Genomic DNA, 19,017 nt, shown 5'->3' on the forward strand with positions numbered 1-19,017 from the left:
CCAGCTGAGGTGGCTCGGGCATCTATTTCGGATGCCTCCTGGATGCCTTTCCAGGGAGGTGTTCCAAGCACATGTCACCGGGAGGAAGCCCCGGGGAAGACCTAGGACATGCTGGAGGGACTATGTCTCCCGGCTGCCCCCCGGAAGAGCTGGAAGAAGTGGCTAAGGAGAGGGAAGTCTGGGCGTCTCTGCTTAGACTGTTGCCCCCGCGACCCGGCCCCGGATAAGCAGAAGATGATGGATGGATGGATGGATGGATGATTAATATAGTCTTTCATTAAATTAACCCTTAACTGCAAACTGCATGCAGTGTCACTGCAAGACACGCCAACTTCCCTTTTACAGGTTACTTAAGAAGCAACCATCTAGAAGACAAACATCTAAACCGAAGTGATCTTCTCTCATACAAGACCTGCTGATCATCATAAGTATTCTTAGCTCCAACCTAAGTCTCTAAAAAGTGATTGAACACATTTAGTAGTAATAAACTGTTGTAATTTAATATTAAAATCAATGCAGTGGTGAATAATTAATGGATTTTCTTTTAACCTTTTCCTTCAGACTTACAGCAAGATGTTGGTTTTATTTTTCTGTCTACTATCTCCGAAATCAGCAGCTGCTGAAGGTACAAAATTTTTTTAATTAACAGATTACACACACACACACACACACACACACACACACACACACACACTTATATATATATATATATATATATATATATATATATATATATATATATTTGTGAGCAGGATTTTGCTTTTCTATTGTAAAAGATAGATTTTTTTTTTCTGGTTTATTCTGGTTTTGTCTTGCAGTGGGCCTCAGTGGTAAAGCGCTTCTGTTTCCAACCAAGACTAACAGCAGCTTTGTTAAACTCACTCCTGAAAAGCCACTGAGTCTTTCAGCGTTTACTCTCTGCATGCGTGTCGCGTTGGAGCTCCAGGATAAGAGGCAGATCATTCTGTTCACTTATCGCACAACCGAGTTTGATGAACTCAACGTGTGGAGAGAGAGAGACGGTCGCACGGCCTTGCGGATTCAGTCTAGTGGAGTTTCAGCATTTTTCCATCTGCCTCCTCTCTCCACCTTCCAGACTCACCTGTGTGTCACCTGGAGCTCTGCGTCTGGTCTCACTGCCTTCTGGGTGGATGGACGTCGCAGTTTGTTCCAGATCTATAGAAAAGGTTACTCAATCCGTACTGGTGGCACCGTCATTCTCGGCCAGGATGCTGATAAATATTTGAGTGGTTTTGATGCAGAGCAGAGTTTTGTAGGAGAAATTTCAGATGTGCAAATGTGGGACTATGTTCTCCCTGGCAGTCAGATTAAGGCGGTTTATTCAAACCAGGAACCGTATGTGCCAAAGGGAAACGTGTTCGACTGGAACACCATCAAATATGAGATTACTGGAAATGTGCTAGTGGTGCAAGATAACTGATTCTGATCAGGTGTGACATCACACTGTTGTGTCTCTTTAATCTGTTCATCTGTTTTAATGACTTGCAAAACTGTAAGGGTTAACAAATAAATTTTTCTCAGCATTACAACTGCAGTTTCTGTGCATAATTTGAAAAAAGTTTAGAAATTTTCACACACACACAAATATGATGATATAGGCCTAATATTTTCCCCAAAAGTTTCCTCTACAGAAAAAGTAGTGTGAAGTGTGTTTACAGACAAGTTGAATGGTCATCAAAGTGGTGAAACATTTTGAAGAAATGTGATTTAATTTTAACCTACAATTTTGATGTCACAAATATATTTTTAATAGGTTTCCTGCATGTTCGGCCTTTTACTTGTGCTTCTGCAAAGTTAATGACAAAAGCCCTTACATTCCATAATTTTTATCTGAGATATTATTTCACTTATGCATACCTTATATATATTTATATATATATATATATATATATATATATATATATATATATATATATATATATATATATATATATTTTTTTTTTTTTTTTTTTTTTTTTTTTTTTTTTTAATCTGTCTTCACAGAACCGTCCACCTGAAGTAAATATTTTTCATCTGAATATTGAAAAAAATAAATAAATAATATAAAAAAAAAAAAAATATATATATATATATATATATATATATATATATATACATACATACAGTACAATATCCAGTTAATAAAATAATTGTTATTGATTCTATCACCTTAGCATCTGCCTTAGAGTTTACATGTTCCCTTCAGAATATTTACCATAATTTTACTACGAAAAAAATAAAACAAAAAAATTAAACATGGTTCTTGTAGCAATTATAACTACAAATTAACCTTTGATACTTCAAATAATAATTTATGAAGTAAGGTATTCAGATAATATTTTTGTGGTAATAAAAACAGAACTAAGCGAACAGCAACCTTTAAAATGCCATAAAATGTATTATATAAAAACAATGAGGCATTAATGATAGGCTAATTAATAATATTTGTATGGTTTCACTGAATAAGACTGTTAAAATAATGTAATACAAATAAACAATTTATGTACATTACATAGGCTATTATTACAAGTCGAGATGCAATTTATTGAAGTAACTGATGCCACAGTATTGAAGAAAGACAAATGGACTGAAACATAAAAAGTAAACAAAAAAGCACTTTCTTTTAAATTGGATATGGGAGTGCAACATGATCTCGTACAAAGACTTTCAAGCATTTGCAGGGAAATCAGAGTCACTTTGCAAGTCAAATTATATGTTAGTTTCGTATTCTGGCCACAAGATAGAGCCAAAGGGTTCAACAAAATTCATCTGCCAGTTTAAAGACAGTGAAGCTTAGATCGAATTACAAATTATTGAGAAAGACTCACTTGCCATCTCAGGAAGATCGGCGTGCACAGAATAAGGACTTATCAAAAGAATCTTCAATGTTTGATGATGTGTTCAACGGTTTGGGCTGCATACCAGGTGTGCATCACATCAAGATTGATCCAGCCATGGCACCTGTGACACATTCACCCAGAAAAGGACAAAATAAAGACAGGACTCAGAATGGAAAGACTCAGAGTCATTGAGAAACAAACAGAACTAAGAGATTGGGTCAATAGTATGGTGACTGTTGTGAAGGCATACTAACTTCAATCTGCATTGACCCAAAAGACTTGAATAAAGTTGGAGTCATGAGTGAAATGTCAAAAGCAAAGGTTTTCTCAGGGTTAGATGCTAACCATGTATTTTGGCAAATTTGGTTAGATGAAGAAAGTTCAAAGCTTTGCACATTCTATACACCTTTCTGAAGGTACTCTTTCAAGAGGTTACCTTTTGGCATATCTTCAGCTCCAGAAGTCTTCCAGAAGTGCATACCTCAAAGGTTTGAAGACCTGGAAGGTGTTGTAAATATAATGGATGATATACTCGTATGGGGAGAAAATGTGGAACAGCAAGATGCAAAGCTTAGGAATCTTCTGGACAGAGTAAGAAGTTATCAATTTGAAATTAAATTGTGAAAAGTGCAAAATCGAAATGGATAAAATAAAGTACATCAGTCATGTACTAAGTGGAGAAAGTCTGAAGCCAGACCAAGACAAGATCAAAGCAATTGTGAAGATGCCCAAAACACAAGCATGTTTCTTGGCATGGTTCAATACCTTGCAAAGTTTGTTCCAAACCTGACCAGTGCACCGATGAGGAAACATCCGGAAAGTGGAGTGGAGTGGCATGGATGTGAAAAATTCAGCCAGTACCTTTATGAGAAGATCGTAAGGACTTTAACTGTAGTAAGTCATTTTGTGAGAGTTTAATACCTGTCATTTTGATTGGTGACACTGAGTTCAAAATGTATAGGTTGCACAACCAAAGGTTTGAAAGAAGTTTGTGTTGTTCTTGGAAAAAAAAAGGGAGATGTGATGTATGCTGGTTCTTACCACTAGGTGGTGCCCTGTATTCAAGTATCCTGTGGAGTCAGAGAACAGAACATTATTAGAATAAGAAACACAGTCTGTAGGTTTGTTCCAAACGACATATATCGCCATCCGAAGGGCACTTCGGAGTGAAAACAATCATGGCCGCCATATTAAAGGGTCATTGCAAACCAAAGTGCTCAAAACTGGTCAATTCAAAGGGCTCTTCGGAATGAAGGATTTCGAAGGGTACAACTGATGGACAGATGGAAGATTCTTTGCATGATGACAGTGCCTCCATGTGGGCACATAATTATGATGCAGAAGGGCACTTCAAGAAACTGTTGTTTGGTCCCCTACACCCTACATCTCATATTAAAAAGACATTTAGCAACAGTCTTTAAGATGTATATGGTTTATGTAAATTGCTTACTGGAGCTCCCCTGTTCGCTATACATAATAAAACATATTTTTACAGTAAAATCACAAACATACAGTACTATACGGTCTAAGTATAGTACAATAGCTTAACAAATGCAATTTTAACATAGGGAACCGTGTTTTGGTTTCTGATACTGACACTTGTAAAAACCCGATGATGACGTATTAATCTCCCATTAATCTCCACCTTTGTTCATAACCACTCCTCAGTCACAAACTGGCCCGCATTAGCCCAAGGCCAAAAAACCCTGGACACTGGCCCAGAGGAAGCCCAGACAAGGCAAAATCAAGCACCAGAAGTAGGAAACAGTGGAAATAGTGACTTGCCCTGGTGGCTACGCGGCTATTAGTTACAAAAACACACTTCTGCTTCTGATAATCAGTTGCTTTATTTCATAAAATTCAATTAGATGCAAAGTCATTTTTTACCCCAGTTGCTCAACAAGTTTTGTGAAACAAGCCTTATCACACTTTCTCCCTCAGTGGCATGTGTTCTCTAGCTGCTGTGCTGCTTTGTGGTATGAAATTCGCGATCAACTCGAGAGTCAGTCACTTAAATTTCATATGAAAAAGGTGAAAGATCTGTCTCCTCTCCATCTTTCAGCGCGGTCTTCAATCTGCAGACCAGGGCGGAGCAGCGCGAGTGGACTCAAACAGAAACAGAAGACACAATGTGTGTGTTTATGGATAGATTGTTAGAATATCTGTATCTGTGCAATTCTTTGTCATAAATACAGTTTACAACAAAAGGATATGAGGGAGCAATCGGTTTCCCATCTACTGTAAAGTTTTCGCTACGTTGACCGCTCATCACACCGCAGTTGTTTCCTCCAGTGAAAATCTAGCCCTTAACACAAATAAACGCATACTTTAATTACACTAATTTAAATATACTTAATCTAATTATACATACTATATACATACACTACTGTGCAAAAGTCTTAAACAGTTTGTTGTCAGACTTCTTGTGCATTCAACAATCTCATTAGATTGTTATTAAACTTAATGGCAAAATGAATGTTTGGAAATGTAAACTGATATTATCTACTGACATACTAAAGCAAAATATATAAATAACTGGCTTAAACCCCTTTTTTGGGAATGAAAATACTAATGTGCCCTAAGACATTCACAAAACTGATTAAAGACAGTGACAGACAGGACTCATTTTAACTAAATATCAGAGTGATTGACAGAGGTACAATAGAAACATTATGTGTGGTTTTGTCAGTCTACAATCTGCCACGCTTATTCAAACAGAGCGTTCTGATGAGGGGCATCAAAAACAGGACAGAAAATAAATTATTACTTCTACATTATGATGTTTTTTTGTGTTAAGATCTCAATAACATAAGCCCAGATAGCAAAATTCCTGAGGCCCAGTTCAGACTCACACCTGACACTTTCATCTGGCCCACATACCACGTGGGATGATGGCAATTGAGCGGTCTGCTCCTGTTTACCAGATTTGGGCTACAGGCAAAAGGAGGTTATTCAAGTCTTATTAGCATAGAATGAAGGCATTTTGGCACTTTAAGTGGGCCGGTACGCACTGGTACTCAGTACCGCCACTTCTAAATACAGCTCTTGAGCGTACCGCCACCTCTCCTTGCGCCCAGAACGCGCTTTTAACGTACCGGTACGCTCATTTGGACATCTGTTTTAATAGAGGTTTTAATCTTTTGCCTGTGCTGCCGCTTTTTAGTGTGCCCTTCACAATGCAAGCTTCCTAATTCATCTCACCGAAAGCAGAGACTACATTACCCATTCATCCTTGAGTTTTAGAAGTGAAAAGCGCATGCGTCTATTTTGCCGCTGTCAGTAATAACTCAACGTGGCCGGAGAGAGTGTGTGAAATGCGCACATTCAGCTTAGTATTAATTAGGGCCGGGACTTTAACGCGTTAATTGAGATTAATTAATTACACAAAAAATAACGCGTTAACTAAGATTAATTAATTACAAAAAAAAAAAAAAAAATTCTCGCATTCTTTATAACGTATTTTTGCACCGCGGAACGTTTCTCAATGGATGAGTTTCGGCGGACCGATTATACTGGAGCACCAACTAGCGTTCGCATATCGCCGCTGCAGCACATCGAGCCTCAAGTATCACCTCAACGCAAAACATATAGCAGCTAGCGTGGACTTTACACTTTATGTTGAACTATGTATTATTTTGTTGGTGCAACTGGCAGTTTATGTTGAACTATTTATTGTTTTGGTCGAGGTTATTGAGAGTTGGACTTAGTATGTTATGGCCTCTGAAGCAACAGAGAGATGTTTTCTAATAGTCAGTGTTTCCAATGTTCTGAATGTAATTGACAGTATTGTGTTTTACTTAAAAAACACTTTACATAAGGTTCCAGAACCTATAAGCTTCCTGAATTTCTGAAATGTACTATTTCTAAATTGTTTCTAAATATGCTATTGCTACACTTAATGGCAAAAATTGCACTGGTCTGCTAGACTTGGTTGAACAAAAATAAACAATATTTTGTTGCTTAAGCTTATGTATTCAGTCATTATTCAATGGTATACTATAAATCCATGTGAAAAAAAAAAACTTCTCACTGTTCTCAGGTCAAATATTTATATGCGATTAAAATTCGATTAATTTCGATTAATTAATTACAAAGCCTCTAATTAATTAGATTAATTTTTTTAATCGAGTCCCGGCCCTAGTATTAATACAAATACAGTGAACAACACTTAATATGCTCTCCTTGTCACAGTGTCTGGGTTGTGTTCCCTGGGTTTCCACTAGATGTCCTCCTTTTCCATGGTGTCTGTCACCTTATTACTGTCTGTTCCCTTATTTGGTCACCTTCCTCCTTGTTTGAGTTAATTGATTATTCCCCACCTGTCTCCAGTTCCCTCATCACCTTCTGTGTATTTATACCCGGTCTGTCTGAGTATGTGTCACGGAGTCCTTGTCTTATGTTATCCATAGTCTTGATCCTGCCTTGTGTTTTGTCTATTCTTGTTATGGGATAATCTGGTTTTGACCCTGCCTGGACTGTTTACCCCTTTGGATTACCCTTTAATAAATATCTTACATGCACTTGGATCTCTCCGTGTTTCCTTGTATCACCGCCCATGACACTCCTGGCTTCAGACTCTGATTACTGAACCAAGACGGTCAAAATCAGATGATTCGCTGACTGATACCCCAATAAGCCTGAATGATATCACTACAGTTCAGACGCAATCTAATGAAATAATGCAGAAGCTCTTTCAGGTAGGGTGACCAGACGTCCCGAAAAATTCGGGACAGTCCTGAAATCTAAACTGTTGTCCCAAATCTCGAATCTGGCCCTAATTGTCGCGAAAATTATACTAAAGCAAAATCTTGAATACTTATTGTCTGATAAACATTAAAAACTGTCTGCGGAGGTTGAGTCATCCTGCAACCAGCCCCCGCCGGCTGCTCATTGGCTGCAGAATCCTTTTTAATAATAATAATAATAATACATTTTATTTGTAATGTGCTTTTCTTAAACACAAAACACTACAGTAATAAAGTAAAAAAATAAAATAAAACAAAACACCAAAAGCAATACAACGATTCATTAGAGAAAGACAGTCTTGAATAAATGTGACTTAATAAACTTTTTAAAATCACCCAACGTTGGTGCATTTCTGACCTGCAGAGGAAGTACATTCCATAGCTTAGGGGCTTTATATGAAAAGGCTCTTTCCCCCATGGTCTTTATATTACATGATGGCTGGTGAAGTGAAAGAGAGTTAGTAGAGCAAAGAGTGATGAAACATAAGGACTGATGAGATCACAAAGATACTCAGGTGCAGTCCCATGAAGTGCCTTGTATGTTAAAATAAGAATTTTAAAATCAATTCACGCATTTACGGGAAGCCAGTGTAATTGTGAAAGAACCGGTCTAATGTGTTCACGAGGAGAAGTACAAGTGAGCACATGAGCGGCAGAATTTTGTATATACTGAAGCTTGCTCAACGATTTAGCTGGAAGGCCAGAGAACAAGGCATTACAATAATCTAACCTAGTTGTTATGAAGGCATGTATAAGCCTTTCTGTGTCTGCAAAAGAGAGAAAAGGTCCAAGTCGAGCTATGTTTCTCAGGTGGAAAAATGCAGTTTTAGAGATGTGTTTTATGTGCTTCAAATGATAATTGTGGATCAAAAATGACACCAAGATTTTTCTAAGTTCAAAAAAAGGCACGAATTTAGATATTAATTTATCTAATTAATCTATATGCACAAAGACAATAAGACCTTTTTGTCCCCTTTTTGTTTTCAAGCTTGATGAAGAGAGCACAAGTTGCTGCAGCTGCGAGAAGGACAGTGATGCACGCGTACAGGAGTAAAACCAAATTCAGGGCCAGACTGAGATATGCGTCTTGCCCTGTCAAAGATCTCCCCGAGCATTGACCAAATTATTACTCACTGCCAGCAGCAATCCTCACACTTATTGATAAAGCCTCACAAATAACATGCAAGGATTGATGTGCCAGACAGCAGTCATTTTGTAACATTCTTAGTTTTTTTTTCTTACACGCCAGTGAAAACTTATATTTTTGTTATTGCATTTCAAATAAGGCCAATTTAAAGGCTACTCCTAGGCTTACTTTTTTAATTACAAATGGCCTACTGATGTTTTTGCTATTGTATTTTCAATATTATACATAGTCTATTATTTGTGCATTAACATCTGGTTATAGTAATAAACATACATGTACCGTTTGTTTGCAAACAACATTATTGTCATCCTTGCTGCAAGCTTACAAGAGCTATAATATCTTTAAATGTGAAGGGGGGCCCTAAAATATTTTCTTGGGAAAAAGGGGATCTCAGACACTTTGCATTTAGATCATTAAAATAGGGACCATTGTAGTAGTAGATCTAATATTATTTTTCATAATTTCACAATGTCTGGTAAGTAAAAAAAAAATTACAGGTTTTTACTATAGGTTTTTGTTTGTTTGTTTGTTTTTTTATATTTTAATACTTTGTAAAGTAAAGAAAGGGACAACAAGAATGCATGAATACTTGTTGACATTGAGTATCTGAGGTGTAGGAGTGTGTGTGAATGTCAAAGAAATGGTTGCATTATCTCTCTAAAACCAAGCATGAAGTGTTAGAGGCCAAATGAACAAAACAACATTCAGTTATTGAGCAATGCTAACTGGCGATCTGGACAGGATGGTCGCAGCATTTTAGATTGTGCATGCAGATAGAGTTCTTCAGAAAGGTTGTGGTGATGATTATTATTTCAGATTACATTATGTCGTAACCAGGGGCCAGTTTACGAAAACAAAAACATCACAAAACATAACATATTAAGAATATTCTGTTTCTTAAAAATGTTCTTCTATTTTTTATTTCTTAAAATTATTTTAAAGACAGAATTGCTGGGGTGCTTTGAGTAGCTGTATTTGTGCTGAAGTGTTCTGGAACAGTGTTTCTAGTTGTGTCCTCTTTTGGAAGGCCAAACAAAGTAGCTTCGCTTTCACAACGAAAAACACATTATCTCCGCGACATGGCAGTGGTGACAACAGCGAGAATAAAAATGACAACTTCTGTCTTTTGCATGAACATTCGGGCGGTGTTATGCAAATCTTCTCACATAGTGACATAGACATGGGGGTTTGTTAGAACGAGCCGTTTGGGGGGGGGGGGGGGGGGGTTTGAGACTTTAGTTTTTGCAACTTTACAGATCTTCTTTATGCACCAAGAGTTTGTAGAACTCCAAAGAAAAAGGAAACATTTAAATGCCATCATATGACCCCTTTAATAAGACCAGTGTTGGGCAAGTTTAAATTAAATTACTGATTACTGATTACTTCTTTTAATAGTAATCACGTTACTCTTCTGAATACTTAATTTAAAAAGTAATTGGTTACATTAGTAGTTACGTTATTTTTTTTCGGTGGCTACATCCATGAAATGAACATTAAATCCCAGTATAAACGCTCCTGATAAATATTTAATATTAACATTCACAGAACACTGCTATTTTTAACCAAAGCAAGCAAAGGCTGCGGCGTACGTCATTTGACATGGCAGAATGCCAGCAAATATTGCTGCTTTTATAATTCTAAAAAGATGACTTCTCAGTTCATCGCAATCTCACAAAGATCTTTTATAACACAATCAATATTTTCACAATAAATCTTTCCTAATGTCTACAATTTGTGTGTTATAATGAGAGGATTCATTAGAACTAGAACTAACTAATTCTATTAAAGTGCAAAATGCATTTACTAGGACATATTTGAGAATCGAGATATTTCATGATATATTTTGGGAATATTTAAAAAAAGAAGAAGAAGAATAAAACCTCTGCTGAATAAAACAATTGAAAATTTGTAATGGTTTTACTGGTGTAATGGGACTTGTATTGGTTTTACTGGAAACTGTAATGGACCCTGTTCATCTCTACTGGTAATTTGTCACTTTCTGTTGTTTGTAATCTTATTTGCTGTGGAAGCCATAAACATTATCTGTGATGGTTTTATTTATTTATTTTTATTGATTCATTTTTTCAGTAGGGACAAAAGCCTATAGAACCACAAACTACATGTCTGACCGCAGGACAGAAAAATCACATTTTAATATCTTAGCCTCTCATTAAGCAATGTCAATGCAGGATATGTCCTCTTCCTTTTAGAGAATTTTCAAAAACAGATGACTAGGAGGTTCTTAACTGAATTTGGGCTCTACCCATTCTGCTAATAAATACCCAAAACCCTCCTGATCACGATCATCTAGGAGACAAACAGCTGACCTGAAGTCATCTTTCTTTGATAACGCTTGTTAAACATTGTACGTATTCTTGAAGATTTTGTGTAGTTGTTAAAAACAATTTAGTGAAGAATTTGTCTGCTAAAAGGACTGATTTTCTTTTTTACTTTTTCCCTCAGATCTGCAGTAAGATGTTACCAATGGTTTTATTGTTCTCTGTCCTTTTTCTGAAACCAGTGACTTCTTATGGTAACACATTTTACAATGTCAGGTCTAATAGATTTTTGTGAGTAGATTTCATTTCTTGGCTGTAAAAGATTGTATTTTTGTCTTTCAGTGGGTCTTGGCGGTAAAATGCTTGTGTTTCCAGCCAAGTCAGACTACAATTATGTTAAACTCATTCCTGAAAAAGCACTGAGTCTTTCAGCATTTACTCTCTGCATGCGTGTCGTGACGGATCTCCGGGATGATAGGGACATCATTCTGTTCGCTTACCGCACAAGTGAAGTTGACGAGCTGAATGTGTGGAAAGAGCAAGACGGCCGTTTGTCCTTGTATCTTCAGTCTAGTAGAGAAGGAGCACTTTTCCGTATGACTTCTGTCTCCCCCTATCGTACTCACCTGTGTGTCACCTGGAGCTCTGCGACTGGTCTCACTGCAATCTGGGTGGATGGAAGTCGCAGTTCATTACAGGTATATAGAACAGGTTTTAGAGTTCGTGCAGGTGGTATTGTTGTGCTCGGCCAAGACCCTGATAGCTATCTAGGTAAATTTGATAGAGAGCAGAGCTTTGCAGGAGAAATTAAAGATTTGTACATGTGGGACTATGTTCTCTCTGACAGTCAGATAAGGGCGGTTTATTTAAACCAGAAAAGTAATATGCCGAAGGGAAACTTGTTTGACTGGAACACCATCAGATATTTTATTACTGGAAATGTGCAAGTGGCTTATGATAATAATTTCTGATCAGGTCACACATTTGTGTCAGTCTTTATAATCTAACACAGTTGTGTCAATATCTGGAAATCTGTTCATCTGTTTTAATGACAAAAATTGCTAATAAAAAAAAAAGTGTCAGCATTCAACTGCAGTGTCCGTGCATAATTTGGAAAAAGACTTTCAAAAAATTTTAACTGCTTAATTTCAGCCTAGCAATTGTTAATATAAAAAATAAAAGGGGACATATTTGTCCCTAAAGTTAACTTTACTAAAAAGAGATGTGATTTGAAAATCCCATTAATTTTCTCCATAGGGAAACTGATAAGAAGCCTTTAAAGACAGATCTATGAGTTCTGAAGTCAAGTTATCAATGATATATAGGCCATCAGTCTGTTATATAATAAAAAAGCAAATATCTATACATGTCGAAGTGTAAAATACATGCTCAAACACATTTAAAGGTGACATGACACAAAAGAGATCTGGTTGAAAGGTCTCATGAAAACATCATGCACTTCCTTTTTTTTTTTTTACAAACAAATATTTATTTACTCAGAATCTAAATAAAACTCATTTAGATATTGTGGGATTTGTGACGTCACCTTGATCTACTGCCATGTGGTCATGTGGTTAAACAAGCTATAAATAGTTCAAAATGAACCAGTGCTGTCCATCTGTTTGAATGGGTTTAGTCCAGACAAACAGCAACAGTGGCTATATTTATATATTTATATATTTTATATAACATTTTTTGGTAAATATTATCACAAAATGTCCATTGATTATTATGTTTGATACCTTTGCAGTAGCAGTTTTTTTTTTCCTGTGGAGCTATAGAGAGAGAAACTGAGTCTGTTTTTCTTGTGTGTAATTTTTTTAACATCTGTTTCTCATGTGTTCAAGGTTACATATATATATATATATATATATATATATATATATATATATATATATATATATATATATATATATATATATATATATATATATATATACATTTGTTGTTTTATTTCTGATTATGTTATTACATTTACATTTTTATGTTGAGTAACAAAATAGAGGTTAACTCCTCTCTTTCTCTGCAAAGTATAAACTGGACATGACGATTTCTGTCACAGTTCTTAAGATATTATTAAGATTAATAATGATAGTCTTAAAACCACGTAGTGTGTGATGCGCTACAATTATCCAGAGGCGGGAGTAAGTCACAAGTCTCAAGCAAGTCCAAGTCAATTTTTGCTAGAATTAAGCAAGTCAAGCCCAGTTTTTGATGATTTAACTGAATTTATATACAGTATTACAATAACTTAAAACTACAGTAGTAATGGACTGTGGGAGTTTTATTTGCAACAAAACTAGATTGCAATATGCATTTCTACTCAAAAAGTGTCCACATACAACCGAGTTGTTAATAAAATAAAAATCGAAAATAAATAAATAAATAAAAATTCAAACTTAGCATACATAGCAACTGAAATGAGTCCAACATAAAACCATGAAAATTATTAGGTAGACTTGTTTCAATATGCCTCAAACATTGAAGAAAACAATGAAAAAGTATTAAACAATTCACGTAAAATGGTTTCTATGCCACTAAATGGCATTCTTCAAACAGGCATCACCTTTATCGGACATGAACACATCATTAAAGGAATACTCCACACCAAAATGAAAGTTTTAGTCATTAAATCACTTACCCCCATGTTGTTCCAAACCCGTAAAAGCTTCGTTCGTCTTTAAAACACAATTTAGTATATTTTGGATGAAAACCGGGAGGCTTGTGACTGTCCCACAGACTGCCAAATAAATAACACTGTCAAGGTCCAGAATAGTATGAAAAGCATCGTCAGAATAGTCCATCTGCCATAAGTGATTCAATTCTAATTCAACGTTTCATTCAAAATATCTTAAATCTTGTTCCGAAGACTTACGAAGCTTTTATCAGTTCGGAATGAAGTGGAGGAAAGTGATTAATGACAAAGTTTTCATTTTGGGGTGGAGTATCCCTTTAAGGTAGATCCCTCCCTTCCAAACTGTATTTTAATGCAGCCAAAAACATTTTTTTCACTGGTATATATATTTTTTGTTTCTGTTAAGACAATGGGATGAGTATGAAATAGTGTCTGAAAGTGGCCCATTAAGACTATCAGCTCATTGTATTATGTTAATATGCACAGAAATCCTGATTCATAATCATGATTGTGGCGAGTGGGGCGGGGCCGAGAGGCGTGGGAACGAGGAGTGAGGCCAGGTGTAGTGATTGGAGATGAGCTACACCTGCGCCCCACCGCCGGTCTTGAGTCCCACGTAGGAGATGGAAGGATATAAAACAGGAGTGACGACCGTGAACGACGAGAGAGGACCAGGCCTGGGACATTATTTTATGTGTTTGCTTTTATTTGTGCGCGTCCCTCCTTCTCCCGGGTTTCGGCACCACTGTAACGATATGCAACTCCACATACATCGGGAAGAAGGAGGCGGGAACCGGCGCACAATCAAAACACTTTAATATTCAAAATAAACAAAACAGCGCATCAGCCCCTCACGGCGACTGACGCGCACAAATAAAAGCAAACACATAAAATAATGTCCCAGGCCTGGTCCTCTCTCGTCGTTCACGGTCGTCACTCCTGTTTTATATCCTTCCATCTCCTACGTGGGACTCAAGACCGGCGGTGGGGCGCAGGTGTAGCTCATCTCCAATCACTACACCTGGCCTCACTCCTCGTTCCCACGCCTCTCGGCCCCGCCCCACTCGCCACAATCATGTTGTCTAATGAACTCAAATACACATAAGAGAAAGACAAATTTGCGACTTAAGTCTGACTGAGTCAAGTCATCTGACTCGAAGTTTACCTTCTTTTGAGAGAAGACAATCTGTAAAGCTTCTCCTTGTTCTCCTGATTTCATAATCCTGGACAGGGTTTTTGGAGTTTAGGACAAGATTATTATATTGTATAGTGTGTTTTTATAGTCTATAGTGTGAAGCCAGTTTAAAGAAGATTATCTGTGACACGTCCAGTTTAACAGCTCATTTGCGTCTCTGTAGAGACGTCTGAAGGACTCTTCGTGGCAGGAGGGGAATAGATTATGTTTTATTATTTCTCAGATCACGCCTGAGGATGTTTGTTCGTAGCATTTGATTGTTTCGTAAAAGAGGATCAGGGTAATAGAGAGTTCACAATGAAACATATGTTGACAGATAAAGCAGCCAACTGCATTGGATCTGAGAGCAGATGCATCGCAAGCCTTAAGTAAAACCACAGTTTAAGATGCAATCATAAATCAACTGAATGAGTTTACTGCTTGATTTTAGATCGAAAGATCAGAACTCACCCATAGACCCTCCTCTGAAAGAAATCAGGAAAGCGGTCAAAAGTGATGGATTAAAAAATAGGTGTAAATCATAAATGTAATCCGATCAACCAAAATGCATCTTAATGCTAAACAGGACCATTGCATATGTGAGCACCTTTGACGCAGAGCATAGCTTTTTAGGAGAAATTACAGATGTGCACATGTGCACATATTTCTATTCATCTGGTTATTTTGCATAAACTCAAACTATGTTGTAACTAGAATCAAAATTAGGGCTGTCAAACTGATTAATCACGATTAATCGCATCCAAAATAAATGTTTGTGCTTACATAATATGTGTTTACTATGTATATTATGGGTATATTGCCTTATTCAAAATATTTACATATATAAAAATACATATTTATATATGATTTATATAGAAATGTATATTACATTTATTTCTTAAATATATATACATAAAAATAAACACAGTAAACACATATACACACAACGTGATTAATTGATTTGACAGCCCTTAATTATAATTAACCAATAGATTTGAACATTATGCAGAACTTTTGAGCTGTTCTTATATTAAATACACTTTATACTGTATAATACACTGCTGCAGTCAAGTGGTCATATGCAGAAGTGCAGTTCTCATTGCAGAAATACAGACAAAAGTGTTGTCTACATTTAAACAATGTTTTAACATCTACATCTCATTAGCCACAAACCTAGGCAAAGAAAACTATTCGAAAATCTATCATTCAATAAAAATAATGATTTATAAAATCATATAGCACACGTTGACAGCTCCTGTGATCCTGAAAGGGAAAACAGATTAAAGTCAACTTTTTGTCAAGATTACATAAGCTTAAAAAAAATAAAAATAGCTTGCTCTGTCTGACATTTGTTCATTTGGTTGACAAAGAATACAGAGAAAGAGACATTTGAAAACCTCTTTTTGTCTCTTTAATGAGTTTTCAGTCTCATGATCGTGTGAATCCTCACAAAGCATCTTTTGTTGGCTTGTTTGATGTCATGATGGTGCAAGGAGCGAAGCGACTCAGCAGCGTTTCTTTACTCGGAGGCAGAAATAAACATCCTTCTTCTACACAGTGAGTATTCTGGAAGTCTTGCTTTGTTTAGTCATAATTTATATATCATTGAAGCAATCATTTCAACTTAGATGCATAAGGATACTAAATGTTACAGTGTAGTTATAGTAGTAGTAATGATAATAATGATTATATTATATATTATGTTATTATATAGCTATGCCACTCCAGTGTTATTTTAATATAACTGAGATATTAGTTTTTATAAATATTTTTAATTATAGTTTTAATTTTTGTAATTTTGTTTTCATTGACATTTAGTTTCTATTTGTAGTGTTGTCTTTTTTTGTCCGTAAGGATCTATTTGTTAAGTATATTTAATGCATTAACTAACATTAACAATGAGCTATACGCAGTTACAGTATTTATTAATCTTTGCTAACATTAGTTAATAAAATACAACTGTTCATTGTTAGTCCATTAGCTCAGGTCCAACATTAATAGATACTTTCGATTTTAATAATGTATTAGTAAATGTTGGAATCAACATGAATTAAGATCAACAAATGCTTTATAAGTATTTTCATTGTTAGCATTTGTTAACAAATGGAACCTTATTGTAAAATGCCACCAATTGTTTTTTCTTCATTTCAATTGCAGCTTTAGCTATTTTTAAGTACCATTATAGTATTTAATTCGCACAGTGGTTTTTATGTATTTTTTTTTCTAATGTATTTGCATTATGACCAATGAACAATTTTACTTCTAGAACCAAATTTACTTTGCAAAATATTACTTGTTTTCAATTTAAAACCAGTATAAATTATGTATGTTTAAACGGTACATTACAAATATACGTACACATGTATGTATGCCTATGTTTTATGTCATTGTTCCGTTTCCTTCAGACCTGCAGCAAGATGTTGGTGCCCGTGGCTCTGTTTTTCTCTCTGCTCTCTCTGAATCCAGCAGCTACAGAAGGTACTTCGAATCAGGCTACAGTAGGAGTTTGTGCTCTTTTTTTGTGTTTGTTACAGTATTTTATTTTGTCTTACAGTGGGTCTTGCTGGTAAAGTGCTTCTGTTCCCGTACGAGACTGATTTCAGCTATGTTCATCTCACACCTAAGAAGCCACTGGGCCTTACAGCGTTCACTCTCTGCATGCGCGTCGCGACGGAGCTCCAGGGCGAGCGGCAGATCATTCTCTTCGCCTACCGGACGCCCGACTTCGACGAGCTCAACGTGTGGAGAGAGAAAGACGGTCGTGTGTCCTTCTACCTCAGTGGTGACGGGGCGTTCTTCCACCTGCCTCCTCTCTCCACCTTCCGGACTCACCTGTGCCTCACATGGACCTCGCGCACCGGACTCACGGCCTTCTGGGTGGATGGGCACCGCAGCGCGTTCCAGCTGTATAAACCGGGTCACAGCATCCACCCGCAGGGCACTGCTCTTCTCGGCCAGGACCCTGATAAACACCTGGGGGACTTCGAAGCGATGCAGAGTTTCGCCGGAGAGCTCACGGACCTGAATATGTGGGACTACGTCCTCACCGGAAACCAGATTAAAGCGCTGTATCTGAACCACGCGCAGCGCGTGCCGAGAGGAAACGTATTTGACTGGAACACCATCGAATATGAGATTAAAGGAAACGTGCTAGTTGTGCAAGATGATTAAAATATTCAGTCCCGTACAACGATTTCTGTTAATTTGCTATCGTTTTTTTCATAGAATAGCCTATTCTGTTTAATTGGAAATATGACAACAGAGTAGCCTAAGTCCCAGACGTGCCACTTTCGGGGAAACGCCATGCAAAGGATTTATAAATTGCCTATAATGTTGGTTATTTGGTTTGTGATGATCGATCGTTGCATGACATCAAATTACCGCGAGAGCTAGCGAGCAGAGCAGATGTCTATGGACGGCTCCATGCTTTCGAACCCTCTCGCGATACTTTGATGTCATACGGCGATCGATCGATCAGCGCAGCGCAAACCAACACCCGGTTATTTTATAGGCAATTTAGAAATCCTTTTGCATGACAACATAGTTTTTATTTTTATTTTTGTATTTATTTGTTTTGGGGCGGATAATCGATGGTTGATAAATCTTATTTAAAAGTTCCATCTTATTTAAAAGTAACCATAGTCTAACCGTGGTATTGGTAATAAAACTGTGGTTAAACAAATGGTAATCAATACGCAAAAAAAAAACATGGTTACTACCACTGATCTATATATATAACATTAACTATATTATAGATCAGTGGTTACTACACTTTTACTACAGTAAAACCATGGTTAATTTAAGTGCACTGTACTAACAGTAATAGCCTATTTGTGTCACAGTAACAGTTTTCATTAGGCTAATCTTTACTTTCTCAAATAACTGACACTGACTAAATTATATGATTCGATTTATGTATCTGCTAAGAACTTAAACTTAATGTAACAATGTGTCTGTATTTAAAAACAGTGATGTAATAAATTATATATTTGTCGATGTGAGTTTCGGCTGCACTTTCTCCATGTGGCCACAAGAGAGCAGCACCACACCATTCTGAATCACGTGTCACATATTCAATAACAGTTCAATTAATAGGACTGCATCCATCTTCATTTTAAACTAGGCAGTAAGCTATTTCATTTCAACGTGCAAGACTGATACATTAGCTACATGGGTAAATAACGAAGTAGCTATAAC

At 36.6% G+C, this 19,017-nt stretch overlaps 3 protein-coding genes across 4 annotated transcripts; all 3 read left to right on the forward strand.

Moving 5' to 3' along the window:
- The first annotated feature begins 351 nt into the window (after nt 1-351).
- On the forward strand, nt 352-1,550 carry LOC128013335 (pentraxin fusion protein-like). Of its 2 annotated transcripts, none has more exons than XM_052596252.1 (3): nt 352-428; nt 562-625; nt 819-1,550. In XM_052596252.1, the coding sequence occupies exons 2-3, from the start codon at nt 574-576 to the stop codon at nt 1,439-1,441; spliced, it is 675 nt and encodes a 224-aa protein (XP_052452212.1). In that variant the 5' UTR covers nt 352-428; nt 562-573; the 3' UTR covers nt 1,442-1,550. The 2 variants fall into 2 exon arrangements, with proteins under 2 accessions (XP_052452212.1, XP_052452211.1); XM_052596251.1 differs by having other exon boundaries at nt 367-460.
- A 9,423-nt stretch (nt 1,551-10,973) lies between these two features.
- LOC128012816 (pentraxin fusion protein) lies at nt 10,974-12,101 on the forward strand. Its single transcript, XM_052595361.1, has 3 exons — nt 10,974-11,097; nt 11,196-11,265; nt 11,354-12,101. The coding sequence occupies exons 2-3, from the start codon at nt 11,208-11,210 to the stop codon at nt 11,980-11,982; spliced, it is 687 nt and encodes a 228-aa protein (XP_052451321.1). The 5' UTR covers nt 10,974-11,097; nt 11,196-11,207; the 3' UTR covers nt 11,983-12,101.
- A 4,196-nt stretch (nt 12,102-16,297) lies between these two features.
- On the forward strand, nt 16,298-18,816 carry LOC128012817 (pentraxin fusion protein-like). Its single transcript, XM_052595362.1, has 3 exons — nt 16,298-16,377; nt 17,226-17,298; nt 17,375-18,816. The coding sequence occupies exons 2-3, from the start codon at nt 17,238-17,240 to the stop codon at nt 17,989-17,991; spliced, it is 678 nt and encodes a 225-aa protein (XP_052451322.1). The 5' UTR covers nt 16,298-16,377; nt 17,226-17,237; the 3' UTR covers nt 17,992-18,816.
- The last annotated feature ends 201 nt before the right edge of the window (nt 18,817-19,017 follow it).

Source organism: Carassius gibelio, chromosome B24 (assembly GCF_023724105.1).
Source record: "Carassius gibelio isolate Cgi1373 ecotype wild population from Czech Republic chromosome B24, carGib1.2-hapl.c, whole genome shotgun sequence".
NCBI lineage: Eukaryota > Metazoa > Chordata > Actinopteri > Cypriniformes > Cyprinidae > Carassius > Carassius gibelio.

Bases quoted from the DNA above. Each gene is read 5' to 3' on its own strand.
- LOC128013335 (XM_052596252.1), top strand. From the start codon at position 574: ATGTTGGTTTTATTTTTCTGTCTACTATCTCCGAAATCAGCAGCTGCT. The intron at 626-818 runs GTACAAAATTTT...TTTGTCTTGCAG, and splicing joins GAAATCAGCAGCTGCTGAAG to TGGGCCTCAGTGGTAAAGCG.
- LOC128012816 (XM_052595361.1), top strand. From the start codon at position 11,208: ATGTTACCAATGGTTTTATTGTTCTCTGTCCTTTTTCTGAAACCAGTG. The intron at 11,266-11,353 runs GTAACACATTTT...TTTGTCTTTCAG, and splicing joins GAAACCAGTGACTTCTTATG to TGGGTCTTGGCGGTAAAATG.
- LOC128012817 (XM_052595362.1), top strand. From the start codon at position 17,238: ATGTTGGTGCCCGTGGCTCTGTTTTTCTCTCTGCTCTCTCTGAATCCA. The intron at 17,299-17,374 runs GTACTTCGAATC...TTTGTCTTACAG, and splicing joins GAATCCAGCAGCTACAGAAG to TGGGTCTTGCTGGTAAAGTG.